Genomic DNA, 18,607 nt, shown 5'->3' with positions numbered 1-18,607 from the left:
CCAAACATGAGCTCGACGAGTCCCTTTACTGGATGTGGATGGTAGTAGGGGACTGGGTCTGGGAGCAGACTTCGTTGTTTCCACCGCCGGAGCGGCAGTTGGTGGCAATCTTGCCGCTGCCAGAGAAGCCGGTACTGTTTTGATAGTTAGCTTGGCTGCATTTTGGATAATATGAGAGTATGAGGGTAAAAACTTACGCAGTTCCAGTCTCGTGGAAGATCTGGAGGGTGAAGGACGAGGCGTCGGTGTTCTCGGTAACCGCGAAGCGGTACTTGGAGTCGCCGCAAGTAATGACGTTGGTGGGCACACCGCTGGCGATCTGGTTGGCAGCGGCCGAGCAGCTGAGGTCCTTGGCGCCAGTGCCGGTCAGCTTGAAGGAGACACCGTCCACAGCGCCGGCAGCGGTGCCGCTGACACCCGTCTTGTGGGCGCTGAAGTCAGCGATGGAAACGTCCTCGGCGGCCATGGCGGCGTTGGCGCCGAAGAGGAGGGCAGTGACAGCGGTGGCGGTGAAACGCATCTTGATGGTTTAGTTGGGTGGGTTTTGGAGGTTGAGAAGTGGAAGATATAGAAGATGAGTGAGTAGATAGATTGATGACTTGCTTGTGTGGTGAGGAACAAAAACCCAAACTGAAGGGCGGCGGGAGCGTGATTCTTATAGCCCTTCGTGAGCTATGGCCTCCAACGTGGAAGACATCTCCATGAAGACATCTCCACGAAGACAAGCAAGCTAGACCAGCTGCCACGATAGGATCGACGTCATTGCATGAATGCAATATAAGTTCCACAGCCCTATGGAGCCTCAGCTAGCCCGATCATTGCCAATTTGGGTTATTCCCCTTTGCACTTGTAGCTGTCCCAGCATTTCTCTTATGGGGAAAAATACGAGCCGCTTGACCAGGAAGAGTATAGAACGTGGACAATACGGGTCAAAATGTTTTAGGGGATGTTCATAACAAGATCGTTAATGCGATGATTGGCTCGATTCGAGCTGAAATGTTTCCGGCAACGTATGCACTTTATTCTTTTAGTCATTCGTGTTGTCAGCCTTTTGGACCCTGATCATACAACTGCCGGTCTATCGGACTCCACTACTCGTTCCGAGTTGCTCTAATACATACATTAGGTTAGACGGTCAGGTTCTCCCGAGCCATACATCCCACCGCAATAGCCTGATCAAAGATGCTGATCTCATCGGTGTGCCTCCCCCAAGAAAGCCAAGACCTCAACGGAGAAACGCTTGTTGATATCGTGTGGGGACGCAGGCAGGAAAGGTCCCGAGAATGCTTAGCGTCATCTCCTTGAAACTACAAGGCAGGAAAAGGCTAGTAATACGAATATAATGATCATCTACTGTCAAGATGGGAGCTACTATTAAATTCAATTTCAATGAAGCCTTACCTATGTTTACTAGTGTAAATAGAATCCTAGGTTATATAATCCATACTATTGGATATCGCCCTAAGTCTTTGTTTCTAGAAATTATAGCTGGAGACTTCCGTTATTTGCCTTGAAACTTGTGGGTAAGGCTCAATGTTATACGTAACAACGTCGTCTAGCCACATATTCAATAGCCTATTCAAACCTACCCGCCCAGCATTCTGTGTATTTCTGCTCTTGGCGGTATCATAGAGGGTACCGTTAATAACTCATAGTTGGAATAGAAACACTTAATAGTATAACATATTATGACCTATCAACATAAATGAACGAAGCATTAAAACATGACGATGTTTATCTTAGTCATTACCTATTTCAAGTAGTACTAGTTATATTATGAAATACTGTTAAGATTCTAGATGAGGCATCTATAACAAAGGACAGGACACTGTTAGCATGTATAGGTAGGTAGGTAGGTAGGTAGCTGTAGACTCTCGTAGCTAGCTTAGAGTTTTTTCGCGGAACAGCAAAGTTGTTTCCATGCTTCTTGCTCCACCTCGTGACAAGTACGTCCTTCATACCATAGCCTCGAGAAGTATTTCCACATATACAAACCAAATATTCCAATAGTTTACTTGTTAATCGAGTTGTGATGTTACACCAGACGATGATCATCATGATTGAATCCAAGTACCTGAAAACGAACACGAACCGTCAAACCCCACAATGCAGGGAAAGGGGGCCCTAGGCCAGGAGGTTGACACGACTACGATGCAGACGATATGGTCTGCGAGTTCTCAACAAACTTGTTGGCGTCCCGTCTCTGTAGCCCCTTTACGTCTTCCCCTATGGCCAAGTTACTTCCACTCTCTTCTTCCTCGTTCGATGAGCTCCAGTCCTTGAGCTCCATTTCTCGAGCTCCTTCTCCTCGCTCTCGTCCACGTAGTCACTATTGTCTGTTTCGTCGACGACCCCGCCAAGACCCGTCGCGCTGATCGGGACTGAATAGGGCGACTCACATTTACCAGATACATAACATAGCAGCGCGGATGCCGGTATCTGGGTACAGAGCTTTTGTACCGCCAATAGAGTCAAAGAGCAACTCGTCCGGAGTGTGAGCCGTTAACTGCCTACGACGGTTCTCCCATACCTCGTTCCTCCTTCCTCATTCCTCAGGCAGTTGTGTATCGGGAACTCTTCCTGCACCGGGACGCCGCCCTCTTTTACATGTTCTCGAATCGCAAGCTTAATGTGGAAGAAGCCATCTGGTGAGTGTATGCTGCAGTGCCACTCAAACAACACAAGTCAGCAACTTGTCAAAAATGTCATCGAGTTTAGGGGATTTGAGAATGTCTTGGACATAGAAACCTCCTATTATGCTCGACTGCGAGACTCTATCCCCTAATATGGATCTAGATGATAGAGTGGAATAAGCTGCAAAATCACGTACGACTTCTCTACCGCTCAACGTCGAGATGACGGCGAAGAATAAGTAGAAATCTGTCGCCTGTGGTGACTTGAAGCAAATGCGCAGTAACTCCGATCTCAGTGTCACTGTGTGGAACTAAGCAGCAGGGAAACGACCTCGATGTTCCGCAGAGAACTCTGGTCCTAACTACGAGGGTCTGTCTATACATACTGAACATTTCCTTCGTTCTAGACGATACATCTAGAATTCTGACAATCTAGCAATGAACTACCACCTTCGAAAGCCGGTAGCCGTAACAATGCTGTATCCTCGTCAAAGAGGCCTGGAGGATGCGTCTCAATATCGTAACCCACGGCTCCGAGCGGCGAATCCTGCCTCCCCTTCGACAGGGGTGGTTTCGTAATCGGTTCGACGAAGAGCAGGATGCCCTGCCTAAATACAGAAATTCTGCGCGGATGATGGTTATAGAGACTTCCAGGCTGCAGGACGAACCGGGACTTAACAAATAGATTGCACCGCTCCCTAGTATCTGTCGCCTTCTTAGATAGGATGACTGGACTCTCCAGAAACCGGCTTCTATCAAGTATATTGGAGCCGGAGCGTCTCTAGTTTTGTCCTTTGCACTGATGGTAAAGTCGGTTAGTAGGTAACTCCCTCGAGAGGGCGGAAATATCTCAAGACTGAAAACAGCAGCTCAATCCCAAGGCAGCTAAGCCAAAAGAGTAAGAAATGGTCTTCGACGTAACAAACCAGGCCAATCCGGCGGCTCCAGCAGCATATCGTATGGCCGTTAGACATGCGAATGATTTCCTTCCAGAGCCGGTCAAACGCCTTGGCCTCTCCCTGCAACAGTGCCGTCTCGATTCCCGTCGCGGCCGAGATATCGTTCGCGAGCTCGGTGCGATCGCCGATTTTAGTCCAGCACCCCGAGTAGAAAGACGAGGCGGCGCGGGCCAATTAGCTCCAGCCGCGACGGGGCCACTTGCTCCCACGGGGCGCACGATCCTCCTTCTAGGTATGCATGCATTGCATAGGTAAGCACACAGTCGAGTGGCGGTACCAGTTATACACGGAGATAATATGAGGTATGTAGCTTCCGTGAGCCCGGCCGAGCTGGCCTCCTTGTCGATGCAATTGGCGTCGATCCGTATCCACTCAATGCCGTCCTGTCGCGCAATCCTGCATGCGCCCTGAATCTTGAGGAAGCCAGCTTTGGTAGTTGTAGATGGGCTCAGATTTATGAAGTCGTGAAAGCTGATTTCCTCGCCGTCGATTCACAAATGACTTGGTATCGCATATGGGGGGACCGTATCGCCTTCGAACTCGCTGAGCCTTCTTATTCACTTGGTTAGTGAGAAGCAAGATTTACTGTTTCTGTTATCGTTTTGACTGTTGGTAATATACCAGGTTAGCTTATATACATAGGTAAATATCCGACATATTCCTATATAATTGATTTTATAAATAGGAAATTAGCGTGGTTCGATTTTTACTTCAAGCATTCCCAAGCCAAACCGAGGGTATTGGTTATATAAATTACATTGGTCACCTTACGTAGGTTTGGGTCCTCAACACAATCCTATATGCAGAATAAACTAACCCTCAAGCTTCCTTTTATCTCCTAAGCTACGCTTCATTGGAAATACATTCACAGCTACCATCACAATTACCATAAAAGTAACATATAAAATCACTCCTGATATTACATCCATTATCTAATAGTATACTTCCGTAGAATTTATGAAGACTATGGAATGAACAGGGGAATCAACCTCAACTAGTTACTAAAACCTCCCAGAAATGCACCTTATGACAAGAAGACCAAACCAAAGCTCTTAGCACAATATTTAAATCTTGCTGAGCTTCCATCCATGTGTACTACTACTATCATTTCCGCTCAAAGTTAGTACGCCGCGTTTTGCCTATAGAAGTCTTGCGGTGCACTAGACTCGTTCCCCGGGGGTACATAGGCTTTGTATTGTGGCTGTTGCGGTTGGCCCAGTGGAGTCTGGCTTGGGAGCGAGTGCCGGGCGTCGAATACTAGGCCACCCGGTTGGAGAGGCTGAGGTGTCATCACGCTCGACGGTGGCTGGACCCCCTGTGGGATCGGAGGTGCAGACCCGGTCGGTTGAGGGGGGATTTGCGAGGGAGCATCATACGAGTCCTGGCGCTGGACATTAGGGTTATATGCCGAATATTGCGGTTGGGAAGGCGCTGAAGGGTGAGATGCGATAGCTAGAGGGGTTGGAACTCCCTGACTTGGCCCCGGCGGGGCTGAAGGAACAGGAGCTGAAGGTGCAGAAGGTGCGGTAGCTGTTGGGCTTGTGGCATAAGGGTCCTCCTGGGAGTAGACTGATGCGGAATAGGGATCGGGTCGACTAGGATTATGGGTGGCCGCAATCGGGGAGTCGTAGGCCGACGTGGCTAATTCTTGAGGATTGCCGTAAGTACTCTGAGGCCGCTGTTCTGCTTGAGCAGGCTGAGAGTACGCCTGGTAAGCTTGAGGTGGCGGAGAAGATGTTTGCAAAGGAGCAGGCTGTTTCCCTGCAGCTATCCGCGAGGGCTGATCTCTTGGCGGATATTGCTGAGGTGGCTGTTGGTTTGCTTGAGCGGGCACTTCTGCGCCTTGAAGATAGAAGGGAGCAGGTGCTGGCGTTAGCCGCTGGAAATTAGGAGGCGGCGACGTAGCCTGATATCGGTTCTGTTCTAATTACATGTGAGCCGTCTAGACTCGTGCAAAGATGCCTGCATCTCACATACCTTGCGGAGGGGGTCCTTGAGGACCAGGTGTGTAAAATCGTTGGGGCTCCTGCTGGCTAGGCGGCGGTCCCTGAGGAGCGAAGCTCGAACCAGGACCTGGGCCTCCTGGACCTCCCGGACCTCCCGGACCTCCCGGACCTCCCGGAACCCCGTACCCGTGTGGCATGAGCGGTCGCGGTGCGTACTGGTGGTAATTTGGTTGGGGCGGGTGGGACATTGAAGATTCTAAAAGTGACTCGTAATCTCTTCTGGCCTTGATGAATTTTTCATTGAGTTGCGTGAAGTCTTCTTTCTTCTGAGAATACTTCTCAATTAACTTGATTAGTTTAGGTCTAATGGCGAGTGTTTGGTGATATAGTTTCTAGAGTGGTGGTTAGCAAACAACTGTGCCTAAACTCGAACCGCCCAAGACATACCGATATCTCCTCATTGTCCTCTTCCCTCGGCGATGCATTAGAGGTACTCAACAATGTGAGAAGCTTCTCCACGTTCTTGATTTCGGCAAACACCTCGGCCTCCATTTGCGCCTCGCGATGGAGTTCATCAGGGGTCGGGTCGGCAAGCTTTTCGACGTAGTTCAAAGGGAAAATACCGGTCCTGCCTTTTAACGAGCCTCGCCACCAATCTTTATAGACGGACTCCAAAACTGCTATAATATCTCCCTTCTTGAACTCTAGTTCGCCGGGCTCAGATGGCGCAAAATCGTAGAGGGCGCGGACTCGCGATACGGTGGCAGCTGTCGTGCCTGTGGGATGGGAAGGCACTGATTCCACCGGAGCAACCGCTGTACTCGGTCCTGCGCTAGAGCTAGGTCCTGCGACGGAAGATGTAGGTTGCGTGCCCTTTTTCCTCTCTTCTTCTTGTAACGATAGCTTTAGTGCTATCTGTAGCTCTTCCTCCTCCTTCTGACGATCTAAATCGGTAAGACCGGTCTTCTGCGGGGCTGAGGGTGGCTGCAATGTCGGATTACTCTGCTTAAGGCGGTAGTAGGCATCGTACATAATCCCGAGGTCGGCATCCTTGCTAAACATATCGGACCACTCCTTCATCCTTTCGAGGATCTTCACCTTGACTTGTTGGTGGGTATTACGATCGTTGGCAAGCTTAAGTAAGGCATCGGTAAAGGCGCGGCTGGCAAGCTCTCGGTGCATATTCTTGCCGCAGTTCTGGGAGAGCGCATTTGCGAGCTGATAAACCGGATATGGTCAGCCTGAAAGAAACTAAACTCGTTTATTAGAACACCTAAACACCTACCTCGAGGGTGTAGAGCTGGACATTCGCGTTGCGATGCGCCAGACGTTTGATTAAACTCTGAACTGCTTGGTTGGGGCCATTTGGATCGCTCCCTACTTTGTCGCAGACCTCTATAATGGCCCCCCAATCCTCCGATGTGAGATTCTCATCGGTCGCCTTAGCTGAGAGTAATGCTATGTCAGTTTGTAACTACGTTGGTGGCTATATGCGATTACGTTGCATGTAAACATACCGATCACTTCGTCATAAGGTCCGACTGCTGTTCCCCGAAACATGCTGGGCAGCAGGAGGGGTGAAGAAAAAGACAATGCTTATGACTTGGAGATTGTCGCTAATTTAAACGTCGGGTTTCTCGTTCTTATGTATAGGTTTGAGTTGGGTATTTTCTGACAGGCGAACGATTTATTAAACGTATGACGGTGGCGTTGGGTATTTGTGGTTGTAGCTGCAATTGTATTGTAGTTGTAGTTGTAGTTGTAGTTGTTAATGTTAAGATGATGATTATATAGTGGTGGAATAATAAGTAATAAGGTACATGCACTAAAGCTTGCAGCCTGGACAATGTACATATGTACATAACATGCATTGAATTGATGACGTTGGCCTGTGCTCCCAGCTTTCTTACCCCCAAGGCTTGGCGCAATGGGGCAATGCAAGTGCCCGGACAGCCCTGACCATGGATTCTGGAACAATGGATGCCCCATTAAACCTTATTAAACAACGCGCAATCCAGTGACGTTAGAATATTTATAGTGTTATTTCTATCAATACCTACCTATTTTACTGCGCCTCAACTTTCCGAATTTCGGCCCAGGTGGAACAAAGGGCAGAATCCAATATTTTGAAGATCGTTCTATTTCTACTATCAACAACCCAGTAGTAAAGCTCGTAAAGACATGTTTATATTTATAACATCAGGTATTCATATATAGTTATAATCGTAACTAGCATCAGTTCCTTGGTTGTGGTCCAAGCATTAACATAAATCTCTCAGGGCATATTCATATATAGCAAGATAGATCGCGAAATATATATGTACTTCGATTCAGCTCGTAAATACCCATCATCTCATATACATACAATTATGAACCTAATGAAAACAGCTCCAAGAGCCGAAAAGAGTTTCATGTAGTAGCGTTGTACTATATCCTTTCTATTCCATCTACAGGCGATGCGTTCTCAGGGATGGGACTTTGCCCCAGGTTCCCTTTGTAGTCTTATAGCACTCCATCCGCGACCCTAAACTTGAGATCAAACGAGGCCATCCTCATGCAGAAATGCCGGCCCTTCTGCCATGTTCCGGGACCAAAAAACGCCAGACGGTCTTCCTCGAGCGTGATATGATAATGGACCTCACAAACCCCACTCTAGACTCCGGCCGTCATCAAGAATAGTCATGTCCGTCCAAAATGCCATCAAACTCCTATCAAAACAACTTCCGCGCCATCCAGGAAATAACAATGGCAGTCTGTAGGTGCAGTAGATCTCCGAGGACGTATCCATGTCCAGCAGCATAAAGAACCCGCCGCCACCTAACGAATTCCTATTCCATACATATATCATCAATCCGCGACCAAGACAAACATTACACAACAATTTCTTAACAACGAAACGAAATACCCACATAGGGTTGTAGGTAGGTGTAGTAGGATACGAAATTTTTACCAACGGCGGTTCCTATGGCTTGTTTCGTATCCTCCCCTGTCACCTGTAGACCCCACGCTGCCGCCACCCCTGCCTTCCTCGAGACTGCGACGTGATTGTTCGCGGGTGATCTCCGACATGTCGAAAAGAAGCGGCTCATCATCGGTCTCGTCCGCGACAGTACCTGCCACACCTAGCCCGGTAGCACCTCCGCGTGAATAACCTCTGCCGAATCTGCCACTAGATCCTGCTAGACTGCCGCTTCCAGAATGGGGAGGTGTTATTCCCCGGCCAATGCTATTGCCATAACGTCTAGTATAGGGTGAACTAGAAAATCCGGTATAAAGACCACCAGGAGGCCGGACTTCTCGTTCAACGGATTCCGACTCCTGTCCGAGCGTATCCGGCGAATTAGTTGTCCTAATATCGACAGGGGATTGTAACCCAGGTGTATCCACCGCGCTATTAGCTTCGGCAGCACCTAATCTTAGCAAAACGCTCAGACTAGGCGGCTCGCGGTCATCCGCGCCAAGACTGATGCTACGATGCGCGTCAACATCATCATCATCAACCAATGCGCGGTTTTGATGAGCCACGGAGCTTGATCGCCTTCCGTGCGGATAAGGCCGCGGAGAGGTAGGAATATCGATCGCAGTGGTTCCCTCATGAGTAGCTTGTACACTGACTGGCTCTTCCGCAAGGTCTTCGACATTGCGCGACCGCGACGTAACCCTTGCGGTAGGCGCGTAGTCGACACTTGAGTTTTCGCTCAACCGGGATGGAATGGCCGGCGTGTGCGGAGTATGAGGTGATAAGGGTTTCCCCGGGGATGACGATGTCGACATCCCTGGCACGTTGGCTAACTGTCGACTTGAGGAGCTGGACGAACGGTGTAATTGCATAGACGAGTTCATGGATTCAGTGAGCGCATTATTCGACTCGCGCATAAGATGGAATTTAGATAGCTGAGCGGCTGTCCTCTTAGTCGCCGACTCGCCCTTCTTGATAGGTTCAAAACTTTGTAGTGTTCTCTTGCTTTCAATTAGCTTCAAGAAATCCTGAATGTTATCGTCATCGGTCTGGAAGGACCCGGAACTGCCACCCGCCCCGAGTTCATTAAATAAGCCGGAACCAGGTTGTACAATGGAAGATGAGAGACTTTGCTTGCCGCTGCTGTTCTGGTCGTCGTCTCCTCTATTAGCACCGCTAATCGATGGCCGGCTACGACGATGCGTGAAGCTACTACTAAACCGATTAGAGACTGATGGCCGTGGCGAACTTGCAACAGAGTTATCTGCTGCAGTTGAAGGTGGTGCTCCTCGTAAGGAAGCAGCCATTCCAGCTGTTAGTGAGGAACGACTCCTCACGTGTGCGCTTAAACCTGAGGTCCGATTGAGGGAATGCGGTGACGGAGGAACATCTTGGTCCTGCAATCGAGTTACGGGCGAGCTCGAAAGGGAGCCATGCTTGAAGGGAGATGACTGAAAGGAGACAGACGGACGTCTCGGACCGTCTACCCCTCTAAGAGATGGTCGCCGAGCAGGTCCGGTAATAGGGAGAGTGTGGGGAGGAGCTTCCACGCTCGCAGGTCTAGAATCGGTCGGTGAGCTAGTATCCGAGCCTGGGGCTTTGACAGCTTTTAACGCTGAAATCGGGCTTGTGCCAACGGGCCCTTCGCCATGAAACGTAGATAAGCTACCGTATCGTTGCTGGTTCTCTGTGACGTCTTGTGCGTGGCGATGATATGGAAGCGACCCAACTTCGGGGGCGTATGATTCGCGGCGTCCATGGCCACGATGGGGTAGCGACGGCTTAAACATGTCATCAGAGATAGTCATGCCGATACGGGAACTTAGTAAAGATTCTGTCTCGACGACTTGGAAATTGCAGTTGTTGCGGTAAGAGACAGAAACATAGAAACGTCCCACAGGGATTTCCAGGTCGCCAAACACGCAATCCGTAGAAACATCCCCCCTTCCGTTATACAACGGCATCCTCAGGGTGTCGGACCCATACGCTGGGGCCTCACCTGAAAAGACTCGGCAGCGAATTGACAATGCGGGATGGCTGCCTTTAGTCTTGGAGTTCCTGGCGAGTTTCCATGCGGGCAAGATACCTGTAGTCGTATATATGGATCGCATCAAGACAATGGCCTTCTTGTATACTGTTGGAAGCAGCAGACCAAAGTCGTCTGATTTATCAGGATTTGGCCCTTTCAAATCAACACGCCACCGTTCTAATACAAGCCGCGTAATGGGCTCGCCCTGACGACCAGAGCTGCTATCGCTGGATTGATCGGAAGAGTTGAGAGCTTCAACAACGTCCCATCGTTTCCCATTTTCGTCTACAATTACTAGGCTCTGACCGCCCTTCAACCAAGACGCATCAAGATAGGTCTCGATAACTAATGGAGGGGGTCGATTTTCGAATCCACCGCATTGTTTCCATATGCGAAACTCTTCTCGGAAATCATCGATATCGTCCGTATCGAGCTGGAACTATAAGTAGCACATTGTGAGATTCATTGCAAATACCCCTATTTAAGATTTAGACTTACCCATCGACTTGTTCTCTTCTCGTGGGACCTACCCACGAAAATGGGAGTTACCTGTATGCGTGCCTGCAGGATGACGGTACCTGCCTTCGAGTAGATATTCTATATTAATAGATTACCTGTCAGAATTCATGAATGAGGCAAGCCGGGGAACAAGACACCAACCTGAATGATCTGGTCCAATTTCTTGATGGACTCTCGAGTAGGACCGCCTGCATCACCGCGATTACCGCCACCAGCTCCCGTCGTCGTCCCTTCCTGAGCCCTGGAGCCCGGCCTAGACGATGGGCGACTGCTAGAACCTGCCGGATCTCTCTGGTTGTTGGTTCTTGTGGGGTTTGTCTGGGACGATAAGGCGGGCGAGGCTGTGCGAGGCGGGGCGCGGGGGGTCTGATGCATCGTGAAGTTGTCGCGACCCAGGCTACGGTTAGCCTGGTAGTAAATGAGTGAAACCAAGGGAAAAGAGGCGTAATTGATTTGCCGTTCGGGTCGGACGATGCACAATCTCGAAGATATATCGAGTAATCTGTGCCACCGGGCGCAGCAGAGGCGATATAACGGGCGAGCTAGGGCGTATTACGAAGGCCCAAGTACGTTCGTTAGATGGAAACGGAAGTTCTAGCTCGATGCCACCGAACTTTGGCATCCATTGTTCGTAGCCTAGAATATAGGGCAGACAGGTAGGCAGACAGATAGGCAGACTAAAGACTAAAGTATCCACAGAATGTTTATACAAGCTTATACAGAAGTCGAAAGAGACAGCCAGTCGCGGCGTGTATAGGCTGGACGGGCTGGATGTTGAAACACGTAGGCAGACATGCAACGACAGAAGAAGAGGAGGGTCCAGACAAAGCGTCGATTGTGTTGAATTGGATTGTCTAAGTATCGATCTGTGTGTTAATGGTATTAATGGGTGACCGGTAGAGGAACGTGGCGGGCGGCTCTGCTAACTGGATGCGGGTGGCTGCAGGGTTTTGGCTTTTTTGGGGGGGGAGGGAGGGAGGGTTGTTTAAGGAGCTAGGTAAAGCTGGTAAAGCTGGTTAAGCTGGTTAAGCTAGGTTTATTAGGTGGACAGTGCCATTGTCGCTAAATGTGCCTGAAGAGGAGGGGGAGGAGAGAGATGGTTCAAGGTTCAGGGTTGATGGTTAATTGTCGATGGTTGATGGTTGATGAATGATTGCCCAAGTCAAAATCTCGATCCTATCAGAGATGGAGATGGAGATGGAGATGAGAGATGGAAGATGGAAGATGGAAGATGGGAGATGGGAATCAGCGCAATCGAACAGCGGTATAGATGTGAATGGCAGATAGCAAATGACAAATGATGCGAACTGTGCGATTAATCGCGAGAGATATTCAGACTTGGATAAAAGAGACGAAAGAGTCAGACGGGCTTCTCCTCGTGATCTCTTTTTCCCAGGGTTTCCAAGGGGTATCAAGGACCTTGTGGCCATCCGTCATCGGTCCGGACCGTGCTAGTTGAGGATTGGCGGAGAGTTGGGAGAGCCGACCGAAGCAGGCAGTAGTAATAAAAGGCACAGAGGCACAGAGGCACAGAAGCAGAGGAGAAAAAAAAGAGATAGGATGACGAGCCGACCGCCTGATAAGACTTAATGTGAGATAGGGTGAGATAGGGTAAGTACCTAGGTAGGTATCTAAGTAAGTAAGCCAAGACTAAAATATTAATTTGATTGGTCCGCTACGACGATTTCGTTAGCTGTTTTAGTACATAGAACCTTAAGTAGTTACGCATAGATACATTACATGCGTTGCTTATCACGACATAAATTGTACAGTATGTATATCAATGTATAAGACTGTATGTAAGGAACATTTGGACATTTATGTAAGTCAGACTTCAAAGGATAAGACATGCAACTTTTCCCTTTTCTATAAACCTTCGAGAAAGTTACCTAACTACACCTAACTATAGATAGATAGATACATGTAACAATACGATTAAGGGTCCAGCACGCGACATGTAACGAATTGAAAGATGATCAAAGAATAAGAACAAAGATATTAATAAAGCGACGCGTGGACAATAACGAATTTTAGTGGTCGACTTAAAGTAGGTACCTCCTAACCTGATGTACCTGGATATACTACAAATACCAAAGACTCACTTAAAATACCCGTTCCTGACCTCTTATTCCCCAGCTATATGCAGGATTGTGCTGCGACCAGGCGGGCCACAGGCACGGAGCCACGCAGCAACGGCAGGGCTTTGCAGGGGCCATCTCCAATCAGTACGAATAGAGAAACCGGAGACCAGGTTGAAGTTGTACGTATGTGTGTTGTTTAGGTAGGTATCTACGTATCTACGTATGTCTACATGATAGACATCCATCTTGGTGGCAGAACCGACTGGGTCAGGTCAGTAATCATCTCCCCCTTAAAGTAAAAACGTGTCTTGGGTCCCCTATCTATATAAATTAGGGTAAAGGGCTGACCTATTACACCCCTATTACACCTCATATGCCCTTTGCTACATTCACCTTGTTAGATAACGTCGGTAGGTCACTAACACACCGGTTCATCTGACCAACTTGGTTGAACATACCCAGTATGTAACTATACCACGTCTGATAAGATGTCCCCGTGTAGGTGAAAAGAAACATGTTACCCCCTAGCTGTAGATTGTTCCTGCGTTGGGAAGTTCTTGGTTGTATGCATGGCAAATCATGTTGCAATTCTGACGGCTAACTCGGATTAAATATCATTGGACCACTTCACTCTTTATAAAAGCATACGATGCAGCATGTAATAAGCACGGTCTGTTTCCACGATACTTGTTCCCATTTACACCACCCCAAATAACTCCCCCGGCTAACATCAACTGGCAGTATTCAACACCGTGACGTGGCGATTGAATATAAATGATATTTATTTATGTACGACAACTCGCATATTAAACGCCTGAAGCCTACTGGAAGCTCGTCTCGAGTAAATGAGGTTTCCTATCCTTCAGTCCCAGCAGCATCTCTCCAAATAAGCCGTTGGCCCAGGAAAACCACTCCCGTGTCCATACTGACGCATCAAACGTATCTACAGATTCGTGAATCAACCCCAAGCCGTCGGTAGATGACACCAGCTCCTGCAGTCCCGTAAGGATCTCATCGTCGTCGTCGGAAGTCAAGAGTGACGTGATGATCGACATTGGCCAGGCTTTTCCAGGCCCCACGTGAGGACCTCCGGTACTGGCTGCACGTTAGCATCGTTACTTTGAATCGTGTCCTTCATATAGGCAAGCATGGAAAGCCCACGTACCCATTCAGCACAGGCCCGTGCATATAATACGGGTTCCACGTTGAAAGCGCAAATTTGCGGGTTCTCTGATACGTCTCGTCCGATGTATCTAGATAATCTAGAATCGGTGCGCTCAGTAAGCTTGGGACGTTGGCATCGTCCATCAGGTTTCTCGACCCAAACCCATCGACCTCATATGCGTATATCTCTCCCAAAACTTCGTGCTGCACCTTGCCGTATGTTTCAATTCCTTCTCGCACGCTGGATGCGAAATCGCTCATGCGCTTTGCGAGTTCGGGGTCGTGCGCCTCCATAATCTTGGCGGATTTTCCAAGATAGCTCGAGAATTGCATGTTTGCCGGAATGAACAGTTGGTAAATGGTTGAGTCGTCTGAAGGGCGGAACGCACTACGAACCAATCCGGTACCGCTCTTCACGGGGTTTCCTGCTCCTGTATTCGCAAGAGTCTCTGTCGCGCTGGTGCTTTGCCGTTGAAATGTATAAGGTGACTCGTTAACAGATCCGTCATCGTCATACGTTCCAACCAGGAGACCTTCCGTCACGTTGAGAATTGTCTCGACAGCTTCAACCCATCGGAATTTGCCAAAGAAGTCGGAATCCTCAGTCTTGTTGTAATAGTCGTATGATAATTGCAGGAAAGCCGAAATCGAATCAAGCTCGTACTTGCATTCAAAAACAAAGCTGGTGTTGTAAGGGGGCGTCACCTTGTCGGTATCTGCATATCCATTATTCTCTGGTGGTAAACCTGACTCGGCCGGTGCTTGGAACGCATTACAATATGGATTTCGGATAACGTATCGCGCCTGTAAGTTAATCGCACCGCGGTAGAGCGATGCTATTGAGTCGGGAGAATCATCTGCCTTGAGAAGTGACTTATAACTACGCAACTGGTTGGCTGAATCGCGGAGCCACATAGCCACAATATCCCCAGTCGTGACAAAGGTAAGCTTAGACGGTGTTAATATGATAGGTATTAACGAGCATAGAAGCGGATCAGTATACCTCTTCCGTCGAATCATCTTCCGCATAGCCTTTCCATTTCACCGTGGTGTCTAGTGTGTTCGGGAAGGTATTTTCAAATAGTCGGAAGAGATCCGGGTCCTTCACCACCGCTTTCATATCTTGGATGGTCTTTTCGACATCCGAAACGTTGGCTGTCCGACACGCAGCTATTGGCCTCTGGTATGAGAGCTGATACTTCCCCGCCGAGAAGGGCTCGTGGGTGGCCATAGCGTAATCCGAGTAATCAGGACATTGTGCTGAGACCGTAGACAGCCCCCCGAGGAAGAAAGTGGATAACAAGACCAGAATACGCATTGCACCTAACTCTAGAGTCTTGGAGGGATCTCCAAGAATGAGTGATGGATCAGGAATACCTGCAGACGTGAGTATGGGGTTACCCCAAGGGAAAAGGGCGAGGCGTCCAGTGATATATGAATTCATCAGTTTGACCTGTGCTTTGTTTTCCCCAGCTGGACTTTCTGGACCGCAGATCGGCGCCAGGCTAACCTTGCTGTTTTGCTTGCAAAAGATTCCTGACTGGTCATGTTTATCACCCTTGCAGACGCCCTGGCTGCCTCGAATGAGCATATGACGTTAATTTGGGGGAGCTACCATTGTAGTGGACCGTGGAATAGCATGAATAGAGCCGAGATAGGTCGATGAGAATGCGGGGAAAGCCTTGCTGCATTCTCAATGGGAACACCGCAGGGGCGGGAACTCGTGATCATTCAACTGTTTGTCGAATGGTTTTTTGTTCCCCGACCTGGGCACCGCACTTTATTGGTAGACTAGCAAACAGGGAACTGGTTTACTTGCTGTCTTTCCGACAGCCGAGTCCTTCCTTTGTGAGCTTCCTAATGAAGCTTTGCTGATCGGCATCTCCCCCGCTCTTGAGGCTCATGGATAAGTTGGGGTAAAATGTCCCTGAATGATATGTAAACATGGGGCATTTTCAGGATTTTCAGGTCCAACGCGAGAGGAATGGTAAGTTAAAGCACAGACGTTTTACGTATTTCATTATTTGACTGTTGGTCTTTAGAACGGACTAACTCAATTTAGTTCTGTATAATTAGTCGGTTTTTATTACTTCTTCATTCCTAGGATGTTCAGCCAAGTTGTGTTTATGTTCAAGTTGACAAAGTTACCTAACGTACAAATATTTATATCAGATATCCAACACATAACTGCTACGCTTCATCTGAAATCCAGATAGATACCTAGGTACACAGGTAATTTGTCCGAAGATCATTATGACATGAAAAATACATCACCCTCACCTCCATAACCCTAAGTACGCTCATTCTATGACTTCTGCTGAATATCCCTCAACTTATCTAACGCTTCACGCTTGTGAGATTCCATGTCCAACTCGAAAATGAAATTCCATCTTGGCGCGAGTAAACCCCTCAACTCATTCGCGTGGAGATCTACCCGTCCACAGAGTATCTGACCCGTCTCACGACTGGAATCGATGACTCGCTGACACCGAGGACGCCTTAGCAGGTCGTACGCTTCGAATGCAGCATTAATCTCACTTAGTGATGAGATGTTGGCGAAAAGGGTCCCAAGAACAATCGCGTCTTCAATGGCTAATCCTACTCCGGAACCCTGCCACGGCGTGGTTGCATGGGCAGCATCGCCCATAAGGCAAACGCGTCCGCGGACGTGTGTTGAGGTCGATTTATGTTCCCATTGAGAGTACTTGTGAGGTCCTGGTTGGTCGCAGATAAGCTGCGAAAGGGTTAGATTTCTCCTAGACCTAGAAGTAGGGTCAAATATGGTATGGCTTACGCTAATCATCCCGTCTGCAATCGGGCCACCCAACCAGCTACTCAATGAGTCTCTCAGCGTATCTTGTGTGAGCGGGCGCTTTCTGTCTCGACTTGTCGAGGGATCTTCTTCAATACCTGATACCACACACTGAACCATAGTTCCGTTTTCTAGGACGTCATGCATGATGAATGCCCCGTCTCTAACCCAACTGTACTACCGGTCAACGTCGAAGTATTTCTCGCCTAGAATTGACTTTGCTTTCTCAAATGGGACAACGTTCCTGCAGTCCCAAAATCCGGCTGGCGAAGCATAGTGTTGTTCATCTGCTACAATGCCCCGAAGAATATGTTCCCGAACCGTGCTGAATATGCCGTCTGCGCCAACCACTGCATCGAACTAATAGACTATGCCATCTTGAAAATTTATTTCGAAACCGGATTCATTAGGGTTGATGGCTGTGAGTTTCTTATTAGGATGCAGGGCTTCTTTTGGCAACGGGGCGAGAAGTTCACGAAGGAGAGAAGCTCGGTGAACAATCATTTCATGGTCATCCGCGGCAAGGTCGAAGACGATAGTTCCCGCCTCGGGCCCCGAGCCTTAGGAAGCTTGTTAGTGAGGCCTTTGAAATCGAAGACTTACTTGGGTATATGGTATGTTCCTTACCAAAATAACTCGGGAGGAGTTCATGGGCATCCCTCCTGCTTTAGCGACAACATCCGCGCTTGAAGAAAGGATCTGGCTTAGAGCTAGCTGGGCGTTCTTAGTAAGTCCTACTGCCGCGCCACGTTCCGAGAATGTGGGGGCTGATTCGAAGACATAGACATCTACTTGGGGGATATGGGCAAGAGCGTTGGCCAGTGCAGCTCCAGCCAGTCCTCCCCCGATGATGGCCACATGGAACTGGTTTCCCATTATTAGCAACCAATCTTATGTTACTAGTCTCGCCTCAAAGGTCTAGGCCAAGGGAAAGTACTGTCTAAGTCAACAGCCCGTTTGAGAGTTAAGAACATGTGTTAATGTAACTGACTGGTCTTGTATACTGTGGATCGAGTAGACTTTATAGTCAATATTTGCTGTAGGTAGGTAGGTACCTAAGGTAGGTAAGTAGGTAAGGGAGATAAATACCGTAGTATTGATAGTGTGTTGGATGTGACCAGCTCCCAACTGGTGTGAAGAGACCAACTAACCAAGCTAAATATAACAAAGTCATTCGTTACGCACATATTAGCAAGCTGCCATGTTACGTTTGCTGGACAGAGCGACCTTGCTTTGTGCAGCGTCTGTTTTACCAACACAGGGGCTATACATGGTTCAAGGCTATATGTAGGCGATATAAATAGACTACGCGTGGATAGCTAGGGCTGGCTGTCAATTTCACTTAACTTGACTTTTACTAAACCCGCTCTGGTAAGGTATCTGTATATGCAGATATGTACTTGAGTAAACACCGTCTCTCACAACACTGAAGCTAGGGTCTCTGGTTTCGCTATGGTTAGAGCCCTTAAATTACCACATATATGGTACTACTGTCGTAGGTTTCC

At 48.5% G+C, this 18,607-nt stretch overlaps 5 protein-coding genes across 5 annotated transcripts; all 5 read right to left on the bottom strand.

Moving 5' to 3' along the window:
* Nucleotides 1–25: 25 nt before the first annotated feature.
* F4813DRAFT_392277 (uncharacterized protein) lies at nucleotides 26–520 on the bottom strand (the record flags this gene model as incomplete). Its single annotated transcript, XM_049247258.1, has 2 exons — nucleotides 26–134; nucleotides 198–520. The coding sequence occupies 2 exons, from the start codon at nucleotides 518–520 to the stop codon at nucleotides 26–28; spliced, it is 432 nt and encodes a 143-aa protein (XP_049096726.1).
* Nucleotides 521–4,197: 3,677 nt separating this feature from the next.
* On the bottom strand, nucleotides 4,198–7,307 carry F4813DRAFT_369295 (uncharacterized protein). The gene is made up of 6 exons (XM_049244407.1): nucleotides 7,056–7,307; nucleotides 6,824–6,984; nucleotides 5,986–6,756; nucleotides 5,570–5,930; nucleotides 4,279–5,515; nucleotides 4,198–4,217 (listed from the first exon to the last, which is right to left on the bottom strand). Exons 1-5 carry the CDS (start codon nucleotides 7,096–7,098, stop codon nucleotides 4,713–4,715), a joined length of 2,139 nt encoding a protein of 712 aa, XP_049096725.1. The 5' UTR covers nucleotides 7,099–7,307; the 3' UTR covers nucleotides 4,198–4,217; nucleotides 4,279–4,712.
* Nucleotides 7,308–8,109: 802 nt separating this feature from the next.
* On the bottom strand, nucleotides 8,110–11,793 carry F4813DRAFT_195176 (autophagy-related protein 13-domain-containing protein). The gene is made up of 3 exons (XM_049239484.1): nucleotides 11,187–11,793; nucleotides 11,025–11,123; nucleotides 8,110–10,965 (listed from the first exon to the last, which is right to left on the bottom strand). The coding sequence occupies exons 1-3, from the start codon at nucleotides 11,418–11,420 to the stop codon at nucleotides 8,485–8,487; spliced, it is 2,814 nt and encodes a 937-aa protein (XP_049096724.1). The 5' UTR covers nucleotides 11,421–11,793; the 3' UTR covers nucleotides 8,110–8,484.
* A 2,154-nt stretch (nucleotides 11,794–13,947) lies between these two features.
* Nucleotides 13,948–15,734, bottom strand: F4813DRAFT_382416 (glycoside hydrolase family 125 protein; the record flags this gene model as incomplete). Its single annotated transcript, XM_049245800.1, has 3 exons — nucleotides 13,948–14,221; nucleotides 14,292–15,238; nucleotides 15,294–15,734. 3 exons carry the CDS (start codon nucleotides 15,732–15,734, stop codon nucleotides 13,948–13,950), a joined length of 1,662 nt encoding a protein of 553 aa, XP_049096723.1.
* Nucleotides 15,735–16,595: 861 nt separating this feature from the next.
* On the bottom strand, nucleotides 16,596–17,978 carry F4813DRAFT_382415 (salicylate hydroxylase; the record flags this gene model as incomplete). Its single annotated transcript, XM_049245799.1, has 5 exons — nucleotides 16,596–17,024; nucleotides 17,085–17,213; nucleotides 17,292–17,427; nucleotides 17,464–17,662; nucleotides 17,702–17,978. 5 exons carry the CDS (start codon nucleotides 17,976–17,978, stop codon nucleotides 16,596–16,598), a joined length of 1,170 nt encoding a protein of 389 aa, XP_049096722.1.
* Nucleotides 17,979–18,607: the final 629 nt, after the last annotated feature.

The sequence above is a fragment of the Daldinia decipiens genome, assembly GCF_022478715.1.
Source record: "Daldinia decipiens strain CBS 113046 unplaced genomic scaffold F4813scaffold_34, whole genome shotgun sequence".
Lineage (NCBI taxonomy): Eukaryota > Fungi > Ascomycota > Sordariomycetes > Xylariales > Hypoxylaceae > Daldinia > Daldinia decipiens.
The sequence above is the reverse complement of the archived record's forward strand: the minus strand, read 5'-3'. Positions and strand labels throughout refer to the sequence as shown.